Source organism: Anabrus simplex, chromosome 2, assembly GCF_040414725.1.
Source record: "Anabrus simplex isolate iqAnaSimp1 chromosome 2, ASM4041472v1, whole genome shotgun sequence".
In the NCBI taxonomy this organism is placed as follows: Eukaryota; Metazoa; Arthropoda; class Insecta; order Orthoptera; family Tettigoniidae; genus Anabrus; species Anabrus simplex.
The window spans coordinates 698,233,157-698,258,633 of NC_090266.1; the positions used below are offsets into that span (position 1 = coordinate 698,233,157).

Genomic DNA, 25,477 nt, shown 5'->3' on the forward strand with positions numbered 1-25,477 from the left:
CAGGAGAGATACCCAAGCAGATGGCTCCCCAATCAAAGAATTTAGACGGGCACCAATCAATGTGAGAAATAAAGTAGTTCACTAGACTCCATCAGGGCATTCTGCAACTACTAATTGGCAGAAAACTGCTGACCCAATGCTCAAAGAAGAAATACTGGGAATTGTGAGTGATAATTAGGATCTCAGAATACATCAAATTGGGTTAAGATAGTACATTACAAAGATATGTATGTGATGAACATTCACAAATGAATGCCTGCATCCATTTTATCCAGGGCCAATGACCAAGATGTTAGGCCCCTTTAAACAACAATCATCATCATCATCATCATCATCATCATCATCTTCACAATATATGCAGGAATTGTTAGGTACTTCTCCAGAATGATATTATTTCAACATGAAGCATGTTTATCTCATGATGATGTGATAAACAATAATAATGTTCATGAGAGGGTCAAAGAAAGGAATTATTATAAGTAGTTTCTTCATAGCACCATTGTCACAGTGTATTCATCTGAAGGTGTATAATTAAGTTACATAATTTTGTTGATGAATTGTCTTCTTGTTTGGCAGAAGAAATATCTTTAACAACAGGTTAAATTATGTGGTTCATGTATGATACTGTTCCACCACATTTTAGCCAATGAATATGGGATATCCTCAATGTAAGTTCTGAAGGAAATGGATAGGCAACTAAGTACCATTCTGTGGTGACCAAAATCTCTTGACTTAAAATGGTGTGGTTTATTCCTGGGTTCGGCATATGTATAGTAGTAGTTGTTGTTTTGGAACTAAGAGAGCTTCTTGAAAATGCTTGCAAGAAATTATGTGCACAAGAAAATATTCTAGAAAAAGTGTGAAAGCAATATTACTAAAACTAAGTGAAGCCTGTGTAAAGTAGAAGGATGTTACTTACAAGAGAAGTATCAAAACCAGTGGCAGCCTGTGCTGAATTATGTTGGTGATTCTGCACTGTGATGCCCAGTCCACTGTAGTAAGTGTAATAGACAAATCTAAATTTGTGTTGCATACGGGAAGTGCCAACTGAGCTCATGTGCATCTGTCCTCCAACTCAGCAGAAACGCCTATCAGGTTTGAAGTTCCCAAAAGTTTATGGAAAACAATAAGTAAACATACATCTCAATTTGTAGGACTTCATGATTTCAAGTGACTTTGACTGTATAAATGACTGACTTGAACCCAAAAAATGTTGAAAAGGTACAAAAATTATGTCTATCTAGTACTAACACACTCATATTTACAGAAGTTCCGATACCTGTACACAACATTCAGAGCCGGCTTTTCTTAATGGAGGGGAAAACCATCATCTGATGATACTAACATTCCTATTTTCATTTTCATGACTACCTAACTGTCGTGTGTCCTTCGCGCTCCTCGCTCTGCGCCGCCTGCTCTGCGCACGCAACAGCCTGGATTGTTCTCGACTCTACGAGACGTATGCACTGCGCTTGCCTGTTACATCAGCCAGCTATATAAAGGCGCTGCCTTCCAGCCACAGGCGAGGACTTGCCAGTGCCCAGCATCAGATTACGCCGAATGTCGAACACGGAGGCTATCCCTCTTAAAAAGGTGTCTCGAATAGGTGGACTGATTCTGAGTGTTTGAGGTTTCACCTCTGGTTACTGCCTCCGCTCCCGTTTCCCGCAGCCACGTCGAGCCCGATGACAGTATTCCCTCAGTCCCACCTAGGCTCAATCACATCAATTAGTATTCTACTAATTATGCATTTCAATGTCAGTTCCTGACAAGTTACAGAAACAACTAATATTCTATTAGTGCAAGCTTTCGCTACTGATTACACTTGTGACGGTATAGAGCAGATAGTTTTCAACTATCAAGAACTCTAGCTTTTCAATGGACTTTCGCATCAAGATAGATTCATGTATATATGTATACTAGCGAATGTACCCGTGCTTCGCTACGGTATTCTACATTGTATTCGAATATCGAAGTAAATAGTGTGCATGCAGTAAATAAGATTGTTTTAAAATTGCATGTCTCTTAGCGTTATCCGAGAAAGAGCATGGGGAGGTCCCCGTACATTGTTTCCAATGTAAAGTGTTTGTTACGGATTTGTGATATAACGGCAGGCTCACTTGCCTACTGCCATTCACAATCGAGTTGGGAAGTTTACATTATAATTGCAGGCCCCATTGCCTACTATGCGGACAGAATCGATTTGGGGAGTTTTCGTTAAAATGGCAGCCCCCTTTCCTACTTCCAGACAGATTACAGTTGAGGAGTTTCTATTATAATGGCAGGCAATTACCCTACAATCACTCGAAATTGAGTTGTGCAGTTATCATTATAATGCCAGGCCGATTTTCCTACCGCCAGCCAGCTTACTGCCAGTCACACCAAGTTGGTGAGTTTCCATCAAAATAGCAGGCCACTATGCCTAATGCCAGTCACATTTTAGATGAGGACATTTCTTTATAATGGCAGGCACCCTTGCCTACTGCCAAACACAATCGGGTAGGGGAGTTTTAAACAAAACTGCATGCTCACTTGCCTTCTGCAAGTCAAATCGAGAAGTGAACTATTCATTAAAATTGTAGACCTTCCTTACTAATGACAGTTACACAGGAGTTGGAGAAGGAACCCTTTCATACTGCCAGTCAAAGTCGGTGTGGGGAGTACTGATTACAGTAGCAGACCCACCCTTTCTCGATCGCTACAAATCGACATCAGTGAATATATATAGATCGACATACGAAAGTATATGCGTGTTTACAATATTGAAGACCTTCATTTACAGATTAACTGCTACTAAACGTACGTCATATCGACAAAGGATTATACCATAAGACACGCCAGATTTAGTGGCCTAAATGGCTGGTCCTATGATATGTCATCTATTCTTGGGTCAGATTGAGTTAGAAACGTGGAACAGGGTAACGTTCTTGTAAGATTATCTCACATTACATTACTTTTCGGATAATTATGTGACAGCTACATACATAGCATTTGGCTCATATATGGCTACTGGGTGGGCCAATTTTCGTGAAGAGTTTGATGATTCTGTATTTCATATAAGTAATCGAAGGTATGAATTATGCATGTGAAAATTCCAAATTGACTTAACATCCATTAATAGAGAAAAATCAAACGTAAAATTGATACAGATACGGCAAAAAGTCATAAGACCAAGGTTGTAGATCATTCCAAATTGAACGAAGATTGTGCAATCTGTTATGTGATAGGAATTTCCGAAGGTCTGCACCATCATTAAAATTGCCTGCATATTTCGATATTCTTCGGGGATAAAAAGTGAAAAATTTAATGATCTAGGATGTTGTCCGTTCGTTACAGGCTAAAACGTATAATTTTGTCAAATTTCAATTATCTTCTTTTTCTTCTGGCAGATTATGCCGCAATCTGGATTTTCGGCGAGGCGGGTAAAAATTAGGACTTTCAGGAAACTAAACGAAAAATTATGCAGATGGTCATTATCACCCATTAAACGGAAAGCTGTATGAAAATTTCGCCAAAATAGTCAGTGCAGAGGCACACAGTCGTTACGATTTGATTTATATAGATAAGGAATCTGCTCCATGTAAAACACCTTTTTGGTTATGTCCGTTGGACTTAACCTGCAAAACTGACCATTCATGATATCTCCCTTATTAATCCTCCTGACGAAAAAATGCACATGAAAAAAAGGTATAGAGGGGGAATTCCATCACGTTTGGTCGATTTCCAGTCAGGTTGGTCTGGTTCTGTATATATTGTGGAAGAGTAAAATCACCATTTCGGTTCCCTATAAACCGCCAGTCCATCCCGGAACATGAAATGTTATTTACGTTTAAAACCTACCTTTGGACAGGTGGATGCTAAATATGAATTTTGGTTCGAATGTCTTCAGTAGTTTTCAAGTTGTAAGGAATACGCTTTAGACGCACCCGCTCGTGAGTTAAGTCCGATGGGACTTGTACAGAAAAACGGTCCGTTAATGATATCTCCCTTATTAATACTCGTATCGAAATGATGCACATGAGAAGAAAGGTTTAGAAATTAATTTCTACCAATGCAGGTAGATTTAAATTAACGTTGGTTGTGTATATTTTGTAGAAGTGCAAAATCACTGTTTAAGTTTCGTATAAACCCCCAGTCAGTTCAGGGATTTAGAAACAATATTTGCCCTAAAACCTATCAAGGACAGGTGTATTCTAAATATGAGTATTGTTGGAAATACATCCAGTAGTTTGTAGCACTCGCATACATACGGCGTAATTAAGGAAGAAAATAATACAGTTAAGAAAGTTGAAAGTAATAGAAAATGGATTATAACTGAGGACAGCCGGATAACGACAAATATGTAAATGCCAAGTTAATGTATTGGAAAATCAAATGCCCCTCAATAAATTATGCTAGTGTGAGTTATGGATATAATAAAGCGGTAACAGAGAAGAAATTTAGGTCCAGTGATTCCTAGGTAAACAAATAATAAGAAGATGACTAATGGTGTTATTACTTAATCTATTCGAAGGCGGTTATAACATCCAACGATATTCCGCCAATATCCCGCAGATAGGCCGATTGACGCCTCTCTTGCCTTCTACCCAAGGAACAACCACGAATTTAAAAGCATGATGAGGAAAATGGCAATACGTTACTTCCCTGCTGGCATGCAGTCAAAGACGTTGCCATGGTAACCTGTAGGTTCGTTGTCGGTCTGTCGGTCACTCAATGCAGAGCATGGTACCAGCAGAAAATTGTAAATTTCTCCGTCATGTAAAGAGTAAGGTAAATTATTAACATAACGAAAGTTGTTTATAATGAAGAGACGTTTCACGTACGGTAAACGAAGTTTACAGAAAATCAATAGTATAAGAGAAAATGGAGGAAAACCATTCTGGTTTTCCTATAAACCCCCCGTCTATTCAAAGATTTGAAAATGATATGCATATTGAAACCTTCCCCGGGATGAGTATACTCTAAATATGAAGTTTAGTTGAGATCTATCGAGCCGTTTCGACGTGATGGTGGAAAAACCATTCTGGTTTTCCTATAAACCCCCGTGTATTCAAAGATTTTAAAATGATATGCATATCGAAACCTTCCCCGAGAGGAGTATACTCTAAATATGAAGTTTGGTTTAGATCTATCCAGCCGTTTCGACGTGATGGTGGAAAAACCATTCTGGTTCTCCTATAAACCCCCTGTGTATTCAAAGATTTTAAAATGATATGCATATCAAAACCTTCCACGGGAGGAGTATACTCTAAATATGAAGTTTAGTTGAGATCTATCGAGCCGTTTCCACGTGATGGTGGAAAAACCATTATGGTTTTTCTATAAACCCCCACCTATTCAAAGATTTTAAAATGATATGCATATCGAAACCTTCCCCGGGATGAGTATATTCTAAATATGAAATTTGGTTGAGATCTATCCAGCCGTTTCGACGTGATGGTGGAAAGACCATTCTGGTTTTCCTATAAACCCCCCGTGTATTCAAAGATTTTAAAATGATATGCATATCGAAACCTTCCCCAGGAGGAGTATACTCTAAATATGAAGTTTGGTTTAGATCTATCCAGCCGTTTCGACGTGATGGTGGAAAAACCATTCTGGTTTTCCTATAAACCCCCCGTGTATTCAAAGATTTTAAAATGATATGCATATCGAAACTACCCCGGGAGGAGAATACTCTAAATATGAAGTTTGGTTGAGATCTATCCAGCCGTTTCGACGTGATGGTGGAAAAACCATTCTGGTTTTCCTATAAACCCCCCGTGTATTCAAAGATTTTAAAATGATATGCATATCGAAACCTTCCCCGGAATGAGTATACTCTAAATATGAAGTTTGGTTGAGATCTATCCAGCCGTTTCGACGTGATGGTGGAACAGACAAACAGACAAACAAACAGACACGAACAATTTTATTTATATAGATAACGTGTACATTTTTTGGAACTTCAGTCTTCAAGCAACGTTATCTGTTTATAATTTTCATACTGCTTCGAGGAAAGTTTTATTTGAATGTATGTATATATGTTGTTAAGACTATCTGAAGCAATAAAATAGAGTTGTGTTCCTGTATACCTGTTCTTGTATACAACACTAACTACCTAACTTTGAAGAATTCACCTTAATCTGTACCATTATGGAGAAAATCTATATGATTACTTGTAGAATGTTCATTCAGGTGTTTTATTTTATGGTTTTATTGCTTGTCTCATCTTGCCAGCTGCATTACAAAGAGCAAAAGGCTACCTAATAAAACCTTTGTTGAAAAAATGCCAATTTAAACCCTATTTTACAATTATTGGCTTTACATCGCACCGACACAGATAGGTCTTATGGCGACGATGAGACAGAAAAGGGCTAGGATTGGGAAGGAAGCAGCCATGGACTTAATTAAGGTACAGCCCCAGCATTTGCCTGGTGTGAAAATGGAAAACCATGGAAAAAGCCATCTTCAGAGCTGCCAACAGTGAAGTTCGAACCCTCTATCTCCTGAATGCAAGCTAACAGCTGGGTGCTCCTAACCGCACGGCCAACTCGCTCAGTGGTTTAAACCCTTAAAATTATTCTTCGCCACAGTGCAATCTAATAGCTCCAGGTTGGCATCTTGGCCAAGTTTAAAAAGTCTTTCTTTCCTTTCACATCCTGAAAGACAATGTCATCCCAAAGATGGTGATATTCCAAGAGAAGAGAGGTAGCCACCCATGCTGATCGTAGGCTTTATAGTTTACTAGCTGATGTACCCGTGCTTCGCTACGGGATTCTCAGAAAGACTAACTTTTTGGTGGTTTTCCTAACTGAATTCAACATAGGTCATTACAAAAACGTCAGTAGGAATGTAGCGATTGAAAGGAATGTTATCATATAAAATACTCGATCAAATGAAAAAAAACCCGCACACTTTCTCACTTTCAATGAAGAGTACTACGGTGCCGATCTAAGAGTCCAAAGTTCCAGAGCTGGAATAACCAAGCCGCAAACTGCCATGAACACTCCTTTGTCATTATTCCGTTAAATATGCACACTACTCATTCCAATCAGTGGCTCAGAGTAGGGATTGTATAGCTCGAATACTATGATGAACCAGTGTGTTACGTACCAGATATATCAGAAAATGTATGAACCAGAGGAATGGCATGCTAAAGAAGAAAGTTATCTTACACCCCAGCTACTTCCCACCAATATACAGGCAGGCTGTTACAGTCGGTACGACCAGGCGAGTTGGCCGTGTGGTTAGGAGTGCGCAACTGTGAGCTTGCATCCGGGAGATAGTGGATTCGAACCCCACTGCCGGCAACCCTGAAGACGGTATTCGGGAGATAGTGGGTTCGAGCCCCACTGTCGGCAGCCCTGACGATGGTTTTCCGTGGTTTCCCATTTTCAACCAGGCAAATGCCGGGACTGTACCTTAATTAAAGCCACGGCCGCTTCCTTCCACTTCCTAGAACTTTCCTATCCCATCGTCGCCATAAGACCTACATGTGTCGGTGCGACGTCCAGCAAATTTTTAAAAAACCTCGGTACGCTGCAGTAATCCTATCTATCGGGGATGAGAGGAAACAGAAGACAAAAAGCACATCACAACAAACAATGGTCAATGTAATGTTATTGTTGATAAAGTTTATGAGCTTTCTATATTGCAGGCTTTCACATTAGTTTTCTTTCGACTCTGTGATATTAGGGTGTCTTACAAAATTATTTATATCGTAGACTGTAGTTCCTTACTCTCAGACTTTACATACCGATTTTTGCTAAATTCTGTTTACCCATTTTCTCGTGACTCGGCGCTGATTTGGACTTAGTAACAAAAATCCAAATTCATGAATATCTCCGATTATATGCGGTACGGTAACAATGTATAAGACATAAGTGATCGGAAATGTAATAACTTCTTACATAACTACTACTAACTTACGACATAACTAAAGTTATGTTAGTGATGTAGTATCGATACGACCACTAATAACATAAATAACTTATTGGAGAATTACATTTCAGACATTCCCCTAAACTACTATTTCACTCAGCGTGAATAAAATAATTTCTAGCCTAGATTGCAGTGGTTCATCACCCGACATTACATACCGGTTTTCATTAAATTCACTTGAGCCGTTTAATCGTGATGCGTGTACATACATACATACATACATACATACATACATACATACATACATACGTACATACATACATACATACAGACAGACAGACAGACAGACAGACAGACAGACAGACAGACAGACAGACAGACAGACAGACAGACAGACAGAAATTACGGAAAAGTAAAAAATGCATTTCGTTGTTACTGTGGACATGACGAATCAGGAAATACCATTCTTTTCCAATTCTGACTAATGTTCAGACAAAACTCTTATTTTATATATATAGATTTATTGATACGACCACTAATAACATAAATAACTTATTTGCGAATTACATTTCAGGCCTTCCCCTAAACTACCATTTCACTCACCGTGAATAAAATAATTTATAGCCGAGCTTGTAGTGGTTCGTCACCCGACATTACATACCAATTTTCATTAAATTCTCTTCAGCCGTTTTCTACTGATGCGTGTACAATCATACATACATACATACATACATACAGACAGAAATTACGGAAAAGTAAAAAATGCATTTCCTTATTACTGTGGACATGACCGATACAGAAATACCATTTATTTCAAATTCTGAGCAATGTACAGGCAAAACACTTATTTTATATATAGATTACATTTCAGGCCTTCCCCTAAACTACCATTTCATTCAGTGTGAATAACATTATTGATAGCCTAGATTATAGCGACCTATTCTCCGACTTTGCATACCAATTTTCGTGAAGATACGACCACTAATAAAATAAATATTTGAGAATTAAATTTCAGGCCTTCCCCTAAACTACCATTTTACTCAGCGTGATTACAATTATTTATAGCCTAGATTGTAGTGGTTCATCACCCGACTTTACATTCCGATTTTCATTAAATTCTCTTCAGCCGTTTTCTCGTGATGCATGTACATACATACATACATACATACAGACAGACAGACAGACAGACAGACAGACAGACAGACAGACAGACAGACAGACAGACAGACAGACAGACAGACAGACAGACAGAAATTACGGAAAAGTAAAAAATGCATTTTCTTGTTACTGTAGACATGACCGATACAGAAATACCATTCTTTTCAAATTCTGAGCAATGTACAGACAAAACTCTTATTTTATATATATAGATGAGTTAGTTAGTGCATAATAGATTGTGCTACAGCGTGAATGTGTCTTTTACCAACAAAAGGATTGTTTAGGTCACATTTCTCCCTGAAATACACTCTTGTCATGTTATAAATTCAGGATGGGGTATAATTAATTAATTACCCTTTGGCTGTCTTCACAAATTTCTCTGTTGCTTTGTGAATTTCTGCATCATCATATGCATGGGATTGTTTAGCAAATTATATAATATCCCTGCTCTCAATTTTGTGTTGTGTTTTCTTGAATCGATCAATCAATGCATAAGATGCACAGAAATCAACCTTTATATGAAGAATTTCTTGAAAAAATTTCCAGAGCCCAGAGTCTTCATCATTAACATTTCTTTTTGTTTATTCAACCTCCTGAAAGCAACAATAAAGCTTCTCACATACATATTTTTTCTTCAATTTGATTTCCCAACTGATTTTCTACCTGCTTCTTCCACATCTTAAGTAGAAGTTCCGGTGTAACAAAACAGAAGTATCTTTGAACATTTGAAAATGTCATCGCTTCTTGTCACCTTCATCAATCCAGAACTTCACAACCTTTGCTTGGTACAAACATGCGAAACCATGGAAATCCATCTTCAGGGCTGAACCCACTATCTCCCGAATACAAGATGACAGCTACGTTGACCCCAACTGCGTAGCCAACTTTCTCAGTGTTTGCTCTGAAGCTCTGTTGGTATGTTCAAGTAAATGGTCTTGGTTAAGCTATTTTTTTTAACATTTTATAACGGGATTTTACTTATCGGTGGTTTCTTCCACTATTCTTTGTGATAATTTTCATTTCCATAATAATGAATTTGAAGAAGATCGTTTCGAATTCACATTCTCTCCGTGAAAGGAGTTGGTGAACAATTTGTACCAGTGTATGTAACTCAATACAGCACATAAACAACTCACTGCTTGACAAGTTCTCTCCCTGAGGCTATATTATTGAAGCTGCTGCTGCTGCTGCTGTTGTTGTTGTTGTTGTTGTTGTTGTTGCTGCTGCACCATAGCCTATTTGGGAAACATGAAATGAAAAATATTTTCGTCTCTATTCTGAAAGCTTCCTTATGGCATTGCTTTACAGAATATATTTTTAAAATCACTCTGTATCAAGAAAAGTGTAGCATAATAAACATGAACAAATGATGATAATGTGTTAAACAATCCAAAACTACAGCATTACCTGTTCTTAGAGACATTAGGTAGCCAGAATTTCTTCCTATCAAAATATATCCTGATGCTACAGAGTACCATATTTAAATACTATTAAAAAATCACTGACCTGAGCTAGATTTAAATCTGAGATTACCAACTTAAATCCTCAACTCCCTTGTCTACTGACTACAGCTTATATCCCAGTTGGCATAGATATGAGCAAATATGGACTCTTTGCCCTGGCAGTTCACCTTCCTTTCTAAGGTTGCAACATAATTTCCTAAACAAGAAATACTAGGATCTGGGCATCAAAATAAATCACTTACAATATTTTTTTTTTTGCTAGTTGCTTTTACGTCGCACCGACACAGATAGGTCTTATGGCGACGATGGGACAGGAAAGGCCTAGGAATGGGAAGGAAGCGGCCGTGGCCTTATTTAAGGTACAGCTCCAGTATTTGCCTGGTGTGAAAATGGGAAACCACTGAAAACCATCTTCAGGGCTGTCGACAGTGGGGTTCAAACCCACTATCTCTCGGATACGATTACAATAATTTAACTGAACTGAATCCCACATGTTGTTTCGTAGCTTTGGGAAATGATCAATGTATCCTACATAAATATTTTTTTAACAATTACAAGCTCATCTGAATCCTGCTACTACTTTGAACTAAGAACTCATTCTACCACTGACTCTAACAGAAGTCTGATCATCAACTTACAGAATGATGATTGCCTGAAATAACCTCACAATGATATGAAATGCTCCTAGCATGAGCAATAAGTTCTTAGTTTTCTACCAAACATCTATACATCAAATGAACATCAATATAGCTCTTCTATTTCCTTCATAGAATTTTTAGTTACATGTAAGTACTAAAAATAAGTCTTAACAGTGCCTTTTTCTCTCCAAAACTACGTCATTCTCTACTGACCACACTCCATTGTACAAAATTGTATTTAAAAAAAATTCATCTGGAATCAAACTCAAAAGAAATACATTACTTTAACTGCTATTACAATGCAATGTTTCACTGTATGTGTAGTTCTTTATTATTTTTATTCAATTAGAGTATACCTGATTCCAAATCCAAGCCAATTCTATTACTCTCCGAAATTATTTTATTGCTGAAATTCCATAGCATTTCATGATTTCTAGTAGAGATTCATCCATAACAATGTTGGTAACGAACTCAAGAAATTTCCTGTCCTGGGAGTCAGTAGTGGAGTTTGAGACTTAAGTGATTACAGATTAGAAAGTTACTTTTTCTTGGTGTGAAGAGAATGTAAATGAATCCAGTATGGACTGCATTTCCAATCACAACTAATGAACAAGAAGCAGTATTAACTTACCTGGCAACAAATCAGTGTATTGGGAACTTTCTTTGTGGGTAATTCTATCATCTCCAAGCCACCAGTACTAGACTGTGCACTGCTAGGTGTCACCCGACCTCCAATCCTTGCCCGCATAGGTTGCAACATTGCAGGTTCCTGACTACAGCTTGTATCCCAGTTGGCATAGATACGAGCAAATATCGACTCTTTGCCCTGGCGGTTCACTTTTCTTTCTAAGGTTGCAACATAATTTCCTAAACAAGAAATACACTTTCATATCAAATTACTGGCATAAAATAGCCCACAAAAAGAACAGAAGATGATTGAGCCTTACCACAGCATGAATGGACCATCTGATGAACCTCATCCACAGTAGGAAAAGTGAAGCTTGGTCGATCACTTTTAGCTAGGTTATGAACTTCTATCACATGTTGTGGCAGTGCTAACAGTAATAAATCTGGTGGTGCAGTCGTAGCAGCCAGTGGTTCTTCACACGTATGAATATCCTGGCTAGTGAAGTGGTGCACTGACATCACTCGAACCATATTGACAAGTTTATTGAATCTGTAATCAGCATACAACAGTAATGATCACAACTACATAAAAATTATTGAATTCCATATGTACAAGTCTTTTAACATATTCAGGACCATAGGCAACAAAAGACGTTTAAGCTTCTCCTCATACTGTGGGCCCTGGACGTTATAAGATGCTTAAGATCACACGTGAATTTTTTTTTTTTTTTTTTTTTTTTTTTTTGCTAGGGGCTTTACGTCGCACCGACACAGATAGGTCTTATGGCGACGATGGGATGGGAAAGGCCTAGGAGTTGAAAGGAAGCGGCCGTGGCCTTAATTAAGGTACACCGGGCGAGTTGGCCGTGTGCGTAGAGGCGCGCGGCTGTGAGCTTGCATCCGGGAGATAGTAGGTTCGAATCCCACTATCGGCAGCCCTGAAGATGGTTTTCCGTGGTTTCCCATTTTCACACCAGGCAAATGCTGGGGCTGTACCTTAATTAAGGCCACGGCCGCTTCCTTCCAACTCCTAGCCCTTTCCTATCCCATCGTCGCCATAAGACCTATCTGTGTCGGTGCGACGTAAAGCCCCTAGCCAAAAAAAAATTAAGGTACAGCCGCAGCATTTGCCTGGTGTGAAAATGGGAAACCACGGAAAACCATCTTCAGGGCTGCCGATAGTGGGATTCGAACCTACTATCTCCCGGATTAAAGCTCACAGCCGCGCGCCTCTACGCGCACGGCCAACTCGCCCGGTCACACGTGAAAGAACTCTGTTTATATTTTGCACTTTTGGAGTCATACAACTTAGTGTTACTGCTCACAGATGAAAACTGACTCAACATTTTGCTTCATAGAAATCATATTCACGTAGTGTGGTCTGTGGGTTTTCCTGTTTTTAGCACGTCAAGGATAAGTACTTGAGTTTCCATTGCCTGTGGTGCTTGTCAGGCTGTCCATGCGCGGTATTATAAGTTCATAAGCATGGCGTATTAAACATTTCTAACACAGATGAAGTAATATTATATACACTGTACAATGACAATTATTGTGGTGAAGACATTCTACCCAAATTTGATTTGGATGGTAGAGACAGTGATAGTGAAATCCCATAGAAAAACTAGTATGAAGTGAAGTGTTATTATCAAAGTTACTATCCATTTACAGTAAATTCATGTCTATGTGTTCAACTAGAAAATGAAATGGGAATAAATTTTTCTTTATGAACATGTACACGAGCAAAGAGAGAAGTGAGGCGCTGCGGCCTTTTAAAAAAGATTAAATTATGCCCGCCTGGAAAAACCAAATGATGTTTTTAAAATTGATGTTCATAACAGAAAGAGTTCAAAACTGTGACATAAAAATGTATTGGACAAAAGGCCCAGTTTTTCAAATGGCTATATTTCCTAAAACAGTACCCTGCACATACTTTATTAATTTCTTCATTTCAGCAATGGCAGTTGCCACACCGATACTAGATATCATACCCTCAAAGTATGCTAGAGGTATGTACAAAATTTAATGTTTCCAACTATCATAGTTTAGGAGCAATGCTAAATTTTATAATTTTATAGAAGGTGAGAAAGGGATGAAAATGGCCAGTCAAGAGGTTGGTACTGAATGTGTTACCAACACAATTCAATAAGAATTTTATCCTTATGTGTCCAACGTTCATCAGAATAACTTTATAGATATCTTTCTTTTCTTTTCAGGATTCAATAAAAAGGTTTTTATTTTTGTTTAATTATCTATGAACAAACAAATAATTGTAGTTCAAAAAGAAATCATGGGAGGTGTCTGGAAACAACTTGGAATCATTAGGTCAGGCAAGAAGGTAACCTTTCTAGAGTGTAATAAATAATCTTAGAAAGGGTAGGAAAAGGGAAATGAATAGCATTTGGGATGAATCAGGTGAACACATTATAGATTTTAAGGAATCACTGTACAGATGGAAGAAATATTCTCAATGTAAAAGGAAATCTTTACATTTTAAGTCCCAAACAACCAAGTACACTGAAGGAAGAACAAAGATGGCAATGAAATTATGTTTGAGGAAGTGGAGAGGATTGTAAATAAACTAGTCTCGAATAGCAGCAGAAACAGATCAAATTAAAACTGAAATTGTGAAATATAATACAAAGACAAGAATGAGCGTTTGCTACTGGATTTACTGTCAACTCAGACAGGTCTTACGGCAATGATAAGATAAGACATAAGATAAGACAGGGGTAAGACTGGGAAGGAAGCGACCTTCATCTTAATTGAGGTGCAAAACTCCAGCATTTGCTTGGAGTGAAAATGTGAAACCACAGTAAACCAGCTACAGGGCTGGAAACAGTGGGGTTCAAACAAAGAGAGGGATGAAACAGCTTTAAGATGTAATACGATTACCATGGAATTTGAACAAGATACCTTCTGTCTGGATGAAAACAGTAACTGCACCAATCTGTAAGCAAGGGGCAGGAAGGACTCCAACAACTACCAAGGTAAATCCTGATCAATATACCAAGCAAGGTTTTCTCAGGTGTTTTAGAAAAGAGGATGTAATTGATGGTGGAGTGTAATTTGCACAGAAACCAGTGCAGTTCCAGGTCACATTTCATAGATCTAGCTCTGTCACTGGCTTCTCATTAATACAGCCACAGTTCAAATCCTGATCAATAAATATGAGATATTTTAAAGGAAAATTCACATCCCTTTGGTTCGGGTTCCTCAAAACCTCATGTTCCGTGCTTATGATCATAATGTCAACAACTACAGGTTTTGCTTTTGCTCATAGATTTTAGATAAGGCAAATGACAAAGCTCCAAGAGGAAAAAAGGTGTTGGCCATGCTTGAGAATTCACGGAACAAGGGTAGTTTATTACAAGCAAACAAAGGCATTTATGTTGACAATAAGGCTGTAGATAGAATTGATGGTAGAATGAGTTCTGGATTCAAAGTAGTTAAAGTTACAAGGTTGTAATGTTTCATCTTTAGAGTTATAGCTTACATGGGTCCTTTATCGGAAGTTTTTTTTTTTTTTTTTGCTTTACGTCGCACCAACACAGATAGGTCTTGTGGCGACGATGGGATAGGGAAGGGCTAGGAGTGGGAAGGAAGCGGCCGTGGCCTTAATTAAGGTATGGCCCCAGCATTTGTCTGGTGTGAAAATGGGAAACTACGGAAAACCATTTTCAGGGCTGCCGACAGTGGGGTTTAAACCTACTACCTCCCGAATACTGGATACTGGCTGCACTTAAGCGACTGCAGCTATCGAGCTTGGTTTATCGGAAGGTATGAAATGACATTGAGGAAATGCAGTGAGCAGTTTGACATTTGTTGACAACTTGGTCTTAATGGCAGACATTGTTGAAAACTTGCAAAGTAGAATTTTGGAACCTGAAAAGAAATGTTGGAAGTATACTATGAAAACTATAATTTGCAAGACTAAAGTGATGTCAGTTGGGAAGGAAACCTAAGTGGACTGAACGTCAGGTGGAGACTATGAACTTGAAACAGGTATATCATTTTACTTAGGACGTGTATTTCCCTAGTAAGGTAGTATAAAAAGTGAAATCAAGTCCAGGTTTAGCAAAGCTAATGCAATAAACTTATAATTTTGTTCTGTTAAGAAATATATTTTCTCTTTCACCAGTAGCTTCTTTCTCCATAATATTTTCATTCTATTCTTAGTGTAATGTCCTTGAGGTTGAAGTGTTTTGTGAAAACAGGATGTATATATTGATGTTATTTCTCTTTATAACAACTGCATTTTATATGAAGGAAGCAAGTTCCCAGACAAGATTATCCTGACATCACCCTTTTTTCCTTTCGGGCCAAACTTTTTGTTTGGGAGTGAATTAGGTGGATTCAGGATATCGTATCCATAAGCGAAAGTTAACAGACATGAATAATAAGATCAAGATGGTGCCGTGCGCGAAAGTGACGCTAAGTGTTATGCACAGTATTATTATATTTTTAGTGGTAAAGAGTACAGTGCAGTACTCCAAAAGTGCTATATTCACTTCAGATAACCCTCCTGGATACCTGGAAAACACAATTCTATCGGAAAAACTATTGGTGGGTGAAAATGTACTCTTAACTGTTTGTCGTGGTGCAGTGCTAAAAGTCTGGGGATGGTAGCCATACGTCGGCCACGGCGAAGGAACGGGAGCAGTGTTGTCAGACTGCCCGTAGCTAATCAGCCACTGCTGTGTCTGGTGCTTGCCTTAAGAGGGGACATCGAACTGAATCCAGGTCTTTAACAGTGCACAATATGCGGAAATAACGGTAGTAGGAGGAAACAATTATTTGTCCACTGTATAATTGCTTGCTAAATGGCTATAGAACATGCGCAAAACTCTCAGCGTCTGCCTTCAGAAAAATAAGGAGTGGTTCCCATACATGGTTATGCTGGCACTGTGTGAAATGCCACCATTATCAGACTCGTTCTTTACAGTTATCAGTGATGTGCCCAGTGACTTAGTGAATAATTCTAAATGTAAATATGTAAAAATAAAAACTATCACTTTTCAATTTTCACCTTCAATGTCCACAGTATTATGCGACCTGGATGGTTACAAAATATCCACAGAATGCTTGAAAGCCTTGACCTGACCATCATGTGTCAGTGAGACGTGGTTGTTCAGCAAAATTAATGTGTTTCCCGACTCACTGATATTGTTCTGTAAGGACTGATCCCACGGCTCTATTGGGGGAGTTCTAACGGCAGGCAAGCCAGAATGTTATCCAACTCGAGTTCATCACCTGGAGACAACAGCCGAAGCACTGTGGGTAGAAGTGACATGCAACAAACACAAATTCCTTATTGGATCAATCATCCCCGAAAATGAACGATGAACTAATCCTCTCTCTCGAGCGTATGCAACATGTACAACAAAATTATGATGCCATTTACATTGTCAGTGATTTCAACCTAGAAATTATGTGGTCCAGAAATGCTGCCCATTCCAAAAAATCCCCTCAACAATAGATTAATTTCCGCTTTCTATGATTTATTCCTTCATCAATTAATATTCAAAGCCATGCATATTACACAAATAACACGCTCGAACCTCGATCTTTTCCTAAGTAACATACCACAATCCGTCCAATCCCTTAATATTATTCCTGGATTCTGTGATCATCAGACAATTCTTGCAACACTGGCCCATATAAAACCAACCTCCAAACTCCATACCAGAGCAGCTTATAGTTTTTCCCAAACAAACTGGAAAAATCCATCTACTATCAAACCGCATCCCTGTTCTCACCTCAGATTTCACCGGCAGTACAGACATAAAGAAGATATGGCAAGACTGGAAGAATATTTTCTTCCAATGCATAGAAGAAACTACACCAATAGTAAATCCCCATGGATTACAAAGGAGATAGTATGAGAGATTCGAAGAAGGGACCACATGTACCAAAAATGGAAAAGAAAACCAAACGATTGTGAGTGGGAGAAATATAGGCTCGCTAGGAACAAGGCTAAACAATCTATCAGAGATCCTTATATTCGTAGTCTCAACACCAACTCCAAGGAACTGCGGGCTTTTCTCAGAAGTATAGGTTGCAACAGAGCTCCATCTGTATTTAAACACAACAGTATGGCAGTCTCCACACCAATAGAAATTGCAGACACCTTCAACAGGAAATGAAAAAATAAGTTTCCCCACCCCTACTGACAAAGAAAACATGCTCTATTCAAGGACAACATCTACCCCTCTTTTCGCTCTAACCAACCTGTATCTCTCACAAGTCAAGTCAAGGAGAGCCTTCTGAAAACAAGAACACATGCCACGGCCAGGCCAGATCAAGTGCCAGCAAGAATTCTCAAGAACTGTGCAACCGGTTTTCAAAGATGGAGACAAGGAAAACGTACACGATCACCACCCAGTTTTGATAACATCAGGGGTCTGTAAATGTATGGAACGTCTAGTTGTTAAATGTGTGTTAGATTTTCTCAAGGAAAGAACCTGTTGAACTCACACCAGCACAGCTTCATTCCTGGAATATACTGCACAACACTGTTAACAAAAGTCATTAATGACTGGCAATTCTCTTGAAGCATACAGATGTCTTACAAATAGACTGTGTGACTCTGGACTGGAGCAAAACTTTTGACCAGGTGTCACATCAAAGACTTCTGTTAACACTTAACGACTACGGCATTCAGGGTAAACTGCTGGCATAGCTCAGGTCAGTTCTGATGGGTCGAACACAGTGTGTTATGTACGGAGGAGAAAAATCAGACCAAACAACAATTACTTCTGGAGTAATTTAGGGCAGTGTGATAGGCCCCCTTTCCCCCTCCTGTACACAATTTATGCTCTCGACTTACCGGATTGTGTAAATTCGACCATGGCACAGTATGCCAATGTCACAGTCATTTACAGAGCCATGAAAAATAATTATGGTATCGTACAATTCCAATTGAATCTGGTTAGTATAGCTCTGTAGTGTGATGTAAATAAAATGTGTATAAATATTAAAAAGTATAAATAAATAAGACTAAGCAGAGCTAGATAACCACTCCAGAACCAGCCTACTCTATGTGGAATCCAACTACCACCTTCTAACTCCATCAAACTGCTCAGTGTTCACATTATGGACAATCTAAAATGGAATAAGCATGTGGAGGAAGTGCGGTGTAAGGCAGACAGAGCTCTAGGTTTTATCTGTAGATGTCTCCTGAGAGGAAGAAGTAAACCCCTACGAACGGCTTATATTTCCCTGGTGCGGTCCATACTATTATATGGTCTTCCTTCCTGGCACCCAACGACAATGGAAAATATGAGGAAACTAGGTGTCCAGCGAAGAGCATAACATATAATTAACAAACAAATCCCTCTAAAAATAGCCAATCATTGCCACCAGTGAAATCACTATGTAAACACATAGATGCAGCCTTCTTTAAGAAATCCCTGACAGACAACACACACCTCTCCCCTTTCCACTGCCTGCAGCTTAATTATCGTTATGTTAAGAGAGGCCAAGGAGTTACTCTTGTCCCTCCCCACGCCAGAACAACCTCATATTTAAATGGATTTTACGCACGATCTGCTCGTATTTGGAATCTTCTACCATCTGAGGTAAAACTGCTTCGTCTTCCTCACTTCCCCCATATGGTAAAAAAAAAAAAGTGTGTGTAAATAGAAACCCACATGTGATGTATATAACTTGTATAAATTAGAATTGTAAGAAAGATGTGCGCAAGTACAGTTGAATGTGGACAAATGTGTATGCACGCATGTTTGGGAGGGGTTGTGAATGAATGTGTACACTGGGTTACGAGTGAGGATATAAACGAGTGGGTCTTCTTACTCTAATATGTATAGAATAAATCAAAATAATTATTATTCTAAGCGTACAGTATTTGGAGTGAAAATATGTAAATTTAAAATTGTCTACATATATGTAAATATTCAGTAGAGTTTTTGTAAACATACATGTGGGGATGGAGGCAGTTCCGTGTACATGGGGCTTGCTCCTTCTCTATCTACAACCCCTAAATTGTACACATGGAAAAATAATAATATGCTTAAGCAGTATTATAGTGTAGTTATCTTTTTTCTTTTTGTAGTGTAGTGAACAAAGTATCTCTAGGCCTAGGATAGAGAAAGTGAAATCTGTCTGCAAACGAATAAGGATAGAAAATCTCCAGGATGAGAAAATTAGATAGAAGTACATGGATATGATTAGTGAGAAGTTTTGAATAGCAGACAGTAAGCAGGTTCAGGATATAGAAAGAGAATGGGTGACACACAGGGTTGCTGTAGTAGAAACAGCAAGGGAATGCCTAGGAACAACTGTGTAAAGATGGGAAAAGGTGAACATCTTGGTGGAATGATGAAGTGAGAGCAGCTTGTAAACATAAAAAGAAGTCTTATCAGAAATGGCTCAATGGCCAAGGCAGACAGGGAATTGTACGTAGATGAAAGAAACAGAGTGAAACAAATAGTTGTTGAATCCAAAAAGAAGTTGTGGGAAGATTTTGGTAAGAACTTGGAAAGGCTAGGTCAGCAGCAGGGAAATCCTTCTGGACAGTAATAAAGAATCTTAGGAAGGGAGGGAAAAAGGAAATGTTTTTTGCTACTGGCTTTGCGTCGCACCGACACAGATAGGTCTTATGGTGATGATGGGATAGGAAAGCCTAGTAATTTGATGGAAGTGGTCATGGCCTTAATTAAGGTACAGCCCCAGCATTCACCTGGTGTTAAAATGGGAAACCAGGGAAAACCATTTTCAGGGCTGCAGACAGTAGGATTCAAACCCCACCATCTCCCAGATGCAAGCTCACAGCTGCGCGTCCCTAGCCGCACGGCCAACTCGCCCGGTAGTTATCTTATTAATGAGTACATTGCTTACTTTATTGCCATGTGATCTACCTAGACATTATTTCTTTCCTTTGATTTTTTGAATTCACAAAATATGTTATTAAGTTATATTTTTGCTGATTTTCATTCTGTTAAATTAATAAACTTCATTGCTTGTCCGTATTGAACCAAGATTACAACTTTTTATTATAATTTTGAGTCCACCTTATTCAATACATCAAAATTGTTGCATAGATGTAATTACAACATATCTAAGTCCACCTTATTCAATACATAAAAAATTTTGTAATTACATCTATGCAACAATTTTTATGTATTGAATAAGGTGGACCCAAAATTATAATAAAAAGAATGGCAAAAGAATGCAGGTGTAGGGACTGTGGGTATGAGTAGGCTTTAAGGAGTATCAGGGAGGAGTTTGAGAGAGTGAAGGAAATAATTAGGATTTTCATGGAGGACAGGAAGGATGATAGAGGGGAATTGTTCAAGGCAGTATTACTGGACTTACTGGACTGTTACATTTTCTTATACACTTATATTTTATAATGTATATAAATGATATGAGTAAAGAACTGGAATCAGAGAAAAGCCTTTTTGCAGATGATGTTATACTCTACAGAGTAATAAATAAGTTAAAAGAGCAGAAAAAGAACTTGATAATGTTGCAATATGGACAGCAGGCAATGGTATGATGAAAAACGGGGTGAAATTCAGGTTGTGAGTTTCACAAAGAGGAAAAGTCATCTCAGTTTCATTACAACATTGATGGAGTGAAAGTTTCTCGTAGGAGATCACTGCAGGGACCTATTTTTTTTAACATAAGGAATGATCTTGATTGGGGTAATAAAAAAGCAGAATTGTAAATAAAGGTTACAGATCTCTTCATGTGGTTATGAGGGTATTTAGAGGTTGTAGTACTGATGTAGAGGAGAGGACATTGTAAGTCTCTGGTAAGATGATAATTGAAGAATTATTCCAGTGTATGGGACCCCACACCAGGATTATTTGATTCGAGAACTGAGAAAAATCCAAAGAGAAGCAGCTCAAGTTGTCCTGGGTGATTTCAAAACCAAAAAAAAGTAGCATTGCAAAAATGTTGCAACTTTGGGCTCGGAAGACTTCGAGAATGGAAACAAGCTGCTCGACTAAGCAGCATATTTTGATCTGTCAGTGGAGGGATGGGGGGGAATGACATTAGCAGACAAATAAGTTTGAGCCATCTTTTTAAGTAGGAAAGATGACAATATGAAGATGGAATTGGAATTCAAGAGGATATATTGGGGAAAATATTCTGAGGAAGATGAGTTAGGGAATGGAATAATTTACCATGGGAGATGTTTGATAACTTCCTAATTCTTTGAAATTATTGAAGACAAGACTAGGTAAACAATTGATAGGAAATCTGCCACCAGAGCGATGGCGCTAAATGCAGATCAGTAGTGACTGTGAAGAAAAAACTGGATTGAGGTTAGAGTACTAGTTGTGGTGCATCGTTCATTTAAAGAAACTTTACATGTGTATCTTTCCATATGTTACACATGTCAAATCTCCTAAAGGCAAATGAATCTTCACAAAAGTACCAGCAAGGCATGTGGAAGTTTTGTAAGAATTTATCTATATACATATATATATATAAAGTAACATGTCCTAACTGACTGACAGATTTTTCATCGCCGAGCCAAAACTACTGGACATAAAGTAATGAAATTTTGAGGATACATTTATATTAAGGTGTAGATGTTCACTAAGGAAGGATTTTCAGGTATTCCATTGCTAAGGGGGTGGAAAGGGGTGGGGGGGGGACATTTTTAATGAGAATATCTATATCTCAAAAACTTAAAAGTTTACAGACTTAAAACTTGGTATTTGGAATCTTGTTTAAAAGTAAAGAAATACGAGTTTTTTGTTTTCGCAAAATCCCATTAAGGGGGTGAAAAAAGGGAGGGAATTGGTTGAATACCTTTTATGAGGATACTTATATCTCAAAAACTGAAGATTTAAAAAAATACATCTAGGCCTACAATATATCTCAGGCACTTAACATGTTACAGACTTGAAAACTGGTACTAGGAATCTCCTGTAAAAGAAAAGAAACATAGATAATTTGTTTTTGGAAAATCCACATAAGGGAAACTGAAAAAGGGGATGAATTTTTAAAATGGGCATATCTACAGAACATCTCAAAAACTTAACATGTTACAGATGTGAAAATCGGTATTTTTAATCTTTAAAAATAAAGCAACATATATTTTTTGTTTTTGGAAAAATCACATAAGGGGGAGAGGGTAAAATGGACTGAAAAGGGGGTTGAATGTTTTTATTAGGATAGTTATATCTCAAAACTGAAGATGTTACAGGCGTGAAAATTGGTATTTGGAGTCTTCTTTGAAAATAAAGAAATATGTATTTCTTTTTCCCAGAAAATCCACTTAAAGGGGGCAAAGAAATTGAAAAATGAGTTGAATTCTTTTTATCAGGATGCTTATATCTCAAAAACTAACGATGTTGCAGAAGTGAAAATTGGTATTTGCAAACTCCTTTAAAAATAAAGAAACACGGATTCTTTTGTTTTCAGAAAATCCACTTAAAGGGGTAAAAGAATTGAAAATGTAACTGAATTATTTGTATGAGGGTACATATATCTAAAAAATCTAAAGATATTACTGACATTAAAACAGGTAAGTGGAATATCTTTTCAAAATAAAGAATCACACATTTTTGGTGGACAATCAACTTGAGAGGTGAGGAGGAGTTGAATTCTTTTTATGAAGATAAATATATCTCAAAAACTGAAGATGTTACAGTCATGATAAATGGTATTTGGAAGATCCTTTATAAATAAAGAAAGTATTTTTTTGTTTTCCGAACATTCACTTAAGGGAATATGTGAAAGGAAGTGAAAAGCGTTGAATTCTTTTATGAAGAAACTTATATCTCAAAAACTGAATGTTACAGATGTGAAAATTGGTATTTGGAATCTCCTTTAAAAGTGAAGAAACACAACTTTTCTTGTTTTTCAAAAATCGACTTACGGGAGTTTGGAAATAAGTAAAGAAGTAGTTGAATTCCGTGCATGAGGATACTTATATCTTAAAAACTGAAGCTGTCACAGACGTGATAGCTGGTATTTTGATTTTTCTTTAAAAATAAAGGAACACATACTTTTTGTTTTCAGAAAGTTCACTTAAGGGGGGATAGGGGTGGAAAGAAGTGAAGAAGAATTTTGACTTCTTTTCATGAGAATACTTACATCTAAAAAACTGCACGTGTTATTGACGTACACTATAATCTATTAGTTTCATGGTCCGTATTGATAGTTAAAGTACAAGTATGAAAGATGAGTTCTCCACCTAATCAATACTTTATTTTACATAGTGTCAATAATTTACATAAAAACAGTACCGGTTTCAACCCATAAATAGGTCATCTTCAGCTGTTAGAGAACTTACTTAATAGCGACTGTACAGAATAAACAGTACTAAAAGTAAAACTAAACAAGAATGCCATTAAATAAACATGATACCACTATTCTAAAATTACTTAATATTAGCATATAAACTTATGGTACAGTTTTGGGGTTAAGGGTGTTATTTTCAAATATTACATATACTGAGGCTGGAATCGGATACAGTTCTGGTATTCAGATGTCAAGTTATCTGTGTTAAAGCCACTGTTATGTCCAACGGTTTATGAGATCTTTGAAGTGCATTGTTGTGCCGAAAATATTCGATTGATATAGATGTTGACTCCCATAGGGAATCTGAAATATTTGTCCTGAATGAGCAAATTTATAATACCAATATAAATGGTCCGTTATTGGACATTATAAATTTTCCAGCTAGCTCATTCTTGGTTGCCAGCGTTTCGCCCTCGTGTGCTAGGGTGGGCTCATCAGTTGGTACCTAGCACACCTACCAATACGCTGGCTAGTGCATACCGTGGAGGCCACTGCGTAGGCTAACTGGAGCCACCGGCAGTGCCAATGCACTAAGAGACTTTGTCTCATCACTGAAAATTGATGGCTGCCTGGCCATCAGATGATATAAACTAATATATTGAGCAAAGTACCTAACCATAATTGGGCAAACACATCAACCTTCCATAACCACACAACCATCATCGCTGAAACTGAAAATGCCTTAAATAAGGTCCCCCATGATTTACGCGATGAGATCAGACACGAGGTTAAGAAGTAATTACCACGATACATAAACAAGATTAACAACAACAACAACCCAAAAAGCAAAACCAATAATGCTCAGCTCAGGAAACTCAAAGACAAAATTAAGCAGAACAATCTATTAATAACAAAGGCAGACAAAGGTAATATGACAGTCATCATCGACAGAAACGAATACATCTCTAAAACTAAACACCCACTTTCTCCTTAACGAGCAGGAAACTACGAAGCTAACTATAATGAATCCACAGCTGCCGACGGCGAAAGCCTACCCTAAGATCCACAAAGATAATGTACCCATGAGGCCGATCACAAATTATAGATCAAGCCCGACATATAAATTATCATGCTTCATACAAACATTTCTCAAAAAACACTACACATTCTTAGCCAAGAAATCAGTACGAAACTCAATAGAATTCTGTAACATCACCAAAGAGCTGAAAATCAAACAACACCACATCCTAGCATCATATGACATCATTAACATGTACCCTAACATACCCACACAGATGACGATAAAACTAATAGAATCAATTTAAAAAAACACAGTAATCTAAGCATCCTCAAAATAGAAGAATTCATTAACTTACTAGAATTTGCCCTAAACAATAATTAATTTAGATTCCATGACACTATCTACAAACAGCAAGGCCTTCCAATGGGTTCACCAGCTTCAGGAATACTAGCTGAGATCTACATAGACCACTTAGAACACTTTGAAAT

General features: G+C 37.8%; 2 protein-coding genes across 7 annotated transcripts in view; one reads left to right on the plus strand and one right to left on the minus strand.

Moving 5' to 3' along the window:
* LOC136864377 (BLOC-2 complex member HPS3) overlaps positions 1 to 25,477 on the minus strand; it is a 360,759-nt gene that overhangs the window by 291,934 nt on the left and 43,348 nt on the right. For all 6 annotated transcript variants that reach the window (XM_067141299.2, XM_068226258.1, XM_068226259.1 and 3 more), the window contains 2 exons: positions 12,070 to 12,299; positions 11,754 to 11,989 (listed from right to left, as the gene is read on the minus strand). In XM_067141299.2, coding sequence (XP_066997400.2) covers positions 11,754 to 11,989; positions 12,070 to 12,280 — 447 coding nt within the window. In that variant the 5' untranslated portion in view covers positions 12,281 to 12,299. The remainder of the gene's footprint in view (positions 1 to 11,753; positions 11,990 to 12,069; positions 12,300 to 25,477) is intronic.
* LOC136864380 (ATP synthase mitochondrial F1 complex assembly factor 1) overlaps positions 14,548 to 25,477 on the plus strand; it is a 198,789-nt gene continuing 187,859 nt past the window's right edge. The window contains exon 1 of the mRNA XM_067141309.2: positions 14,548 to 14,736. The gene's annotated coding sequence lies outside the window, so the exon portion shown is untranslated. The remainder of the gene's footprint in view (positions 14,737 to 25,477) is intronic.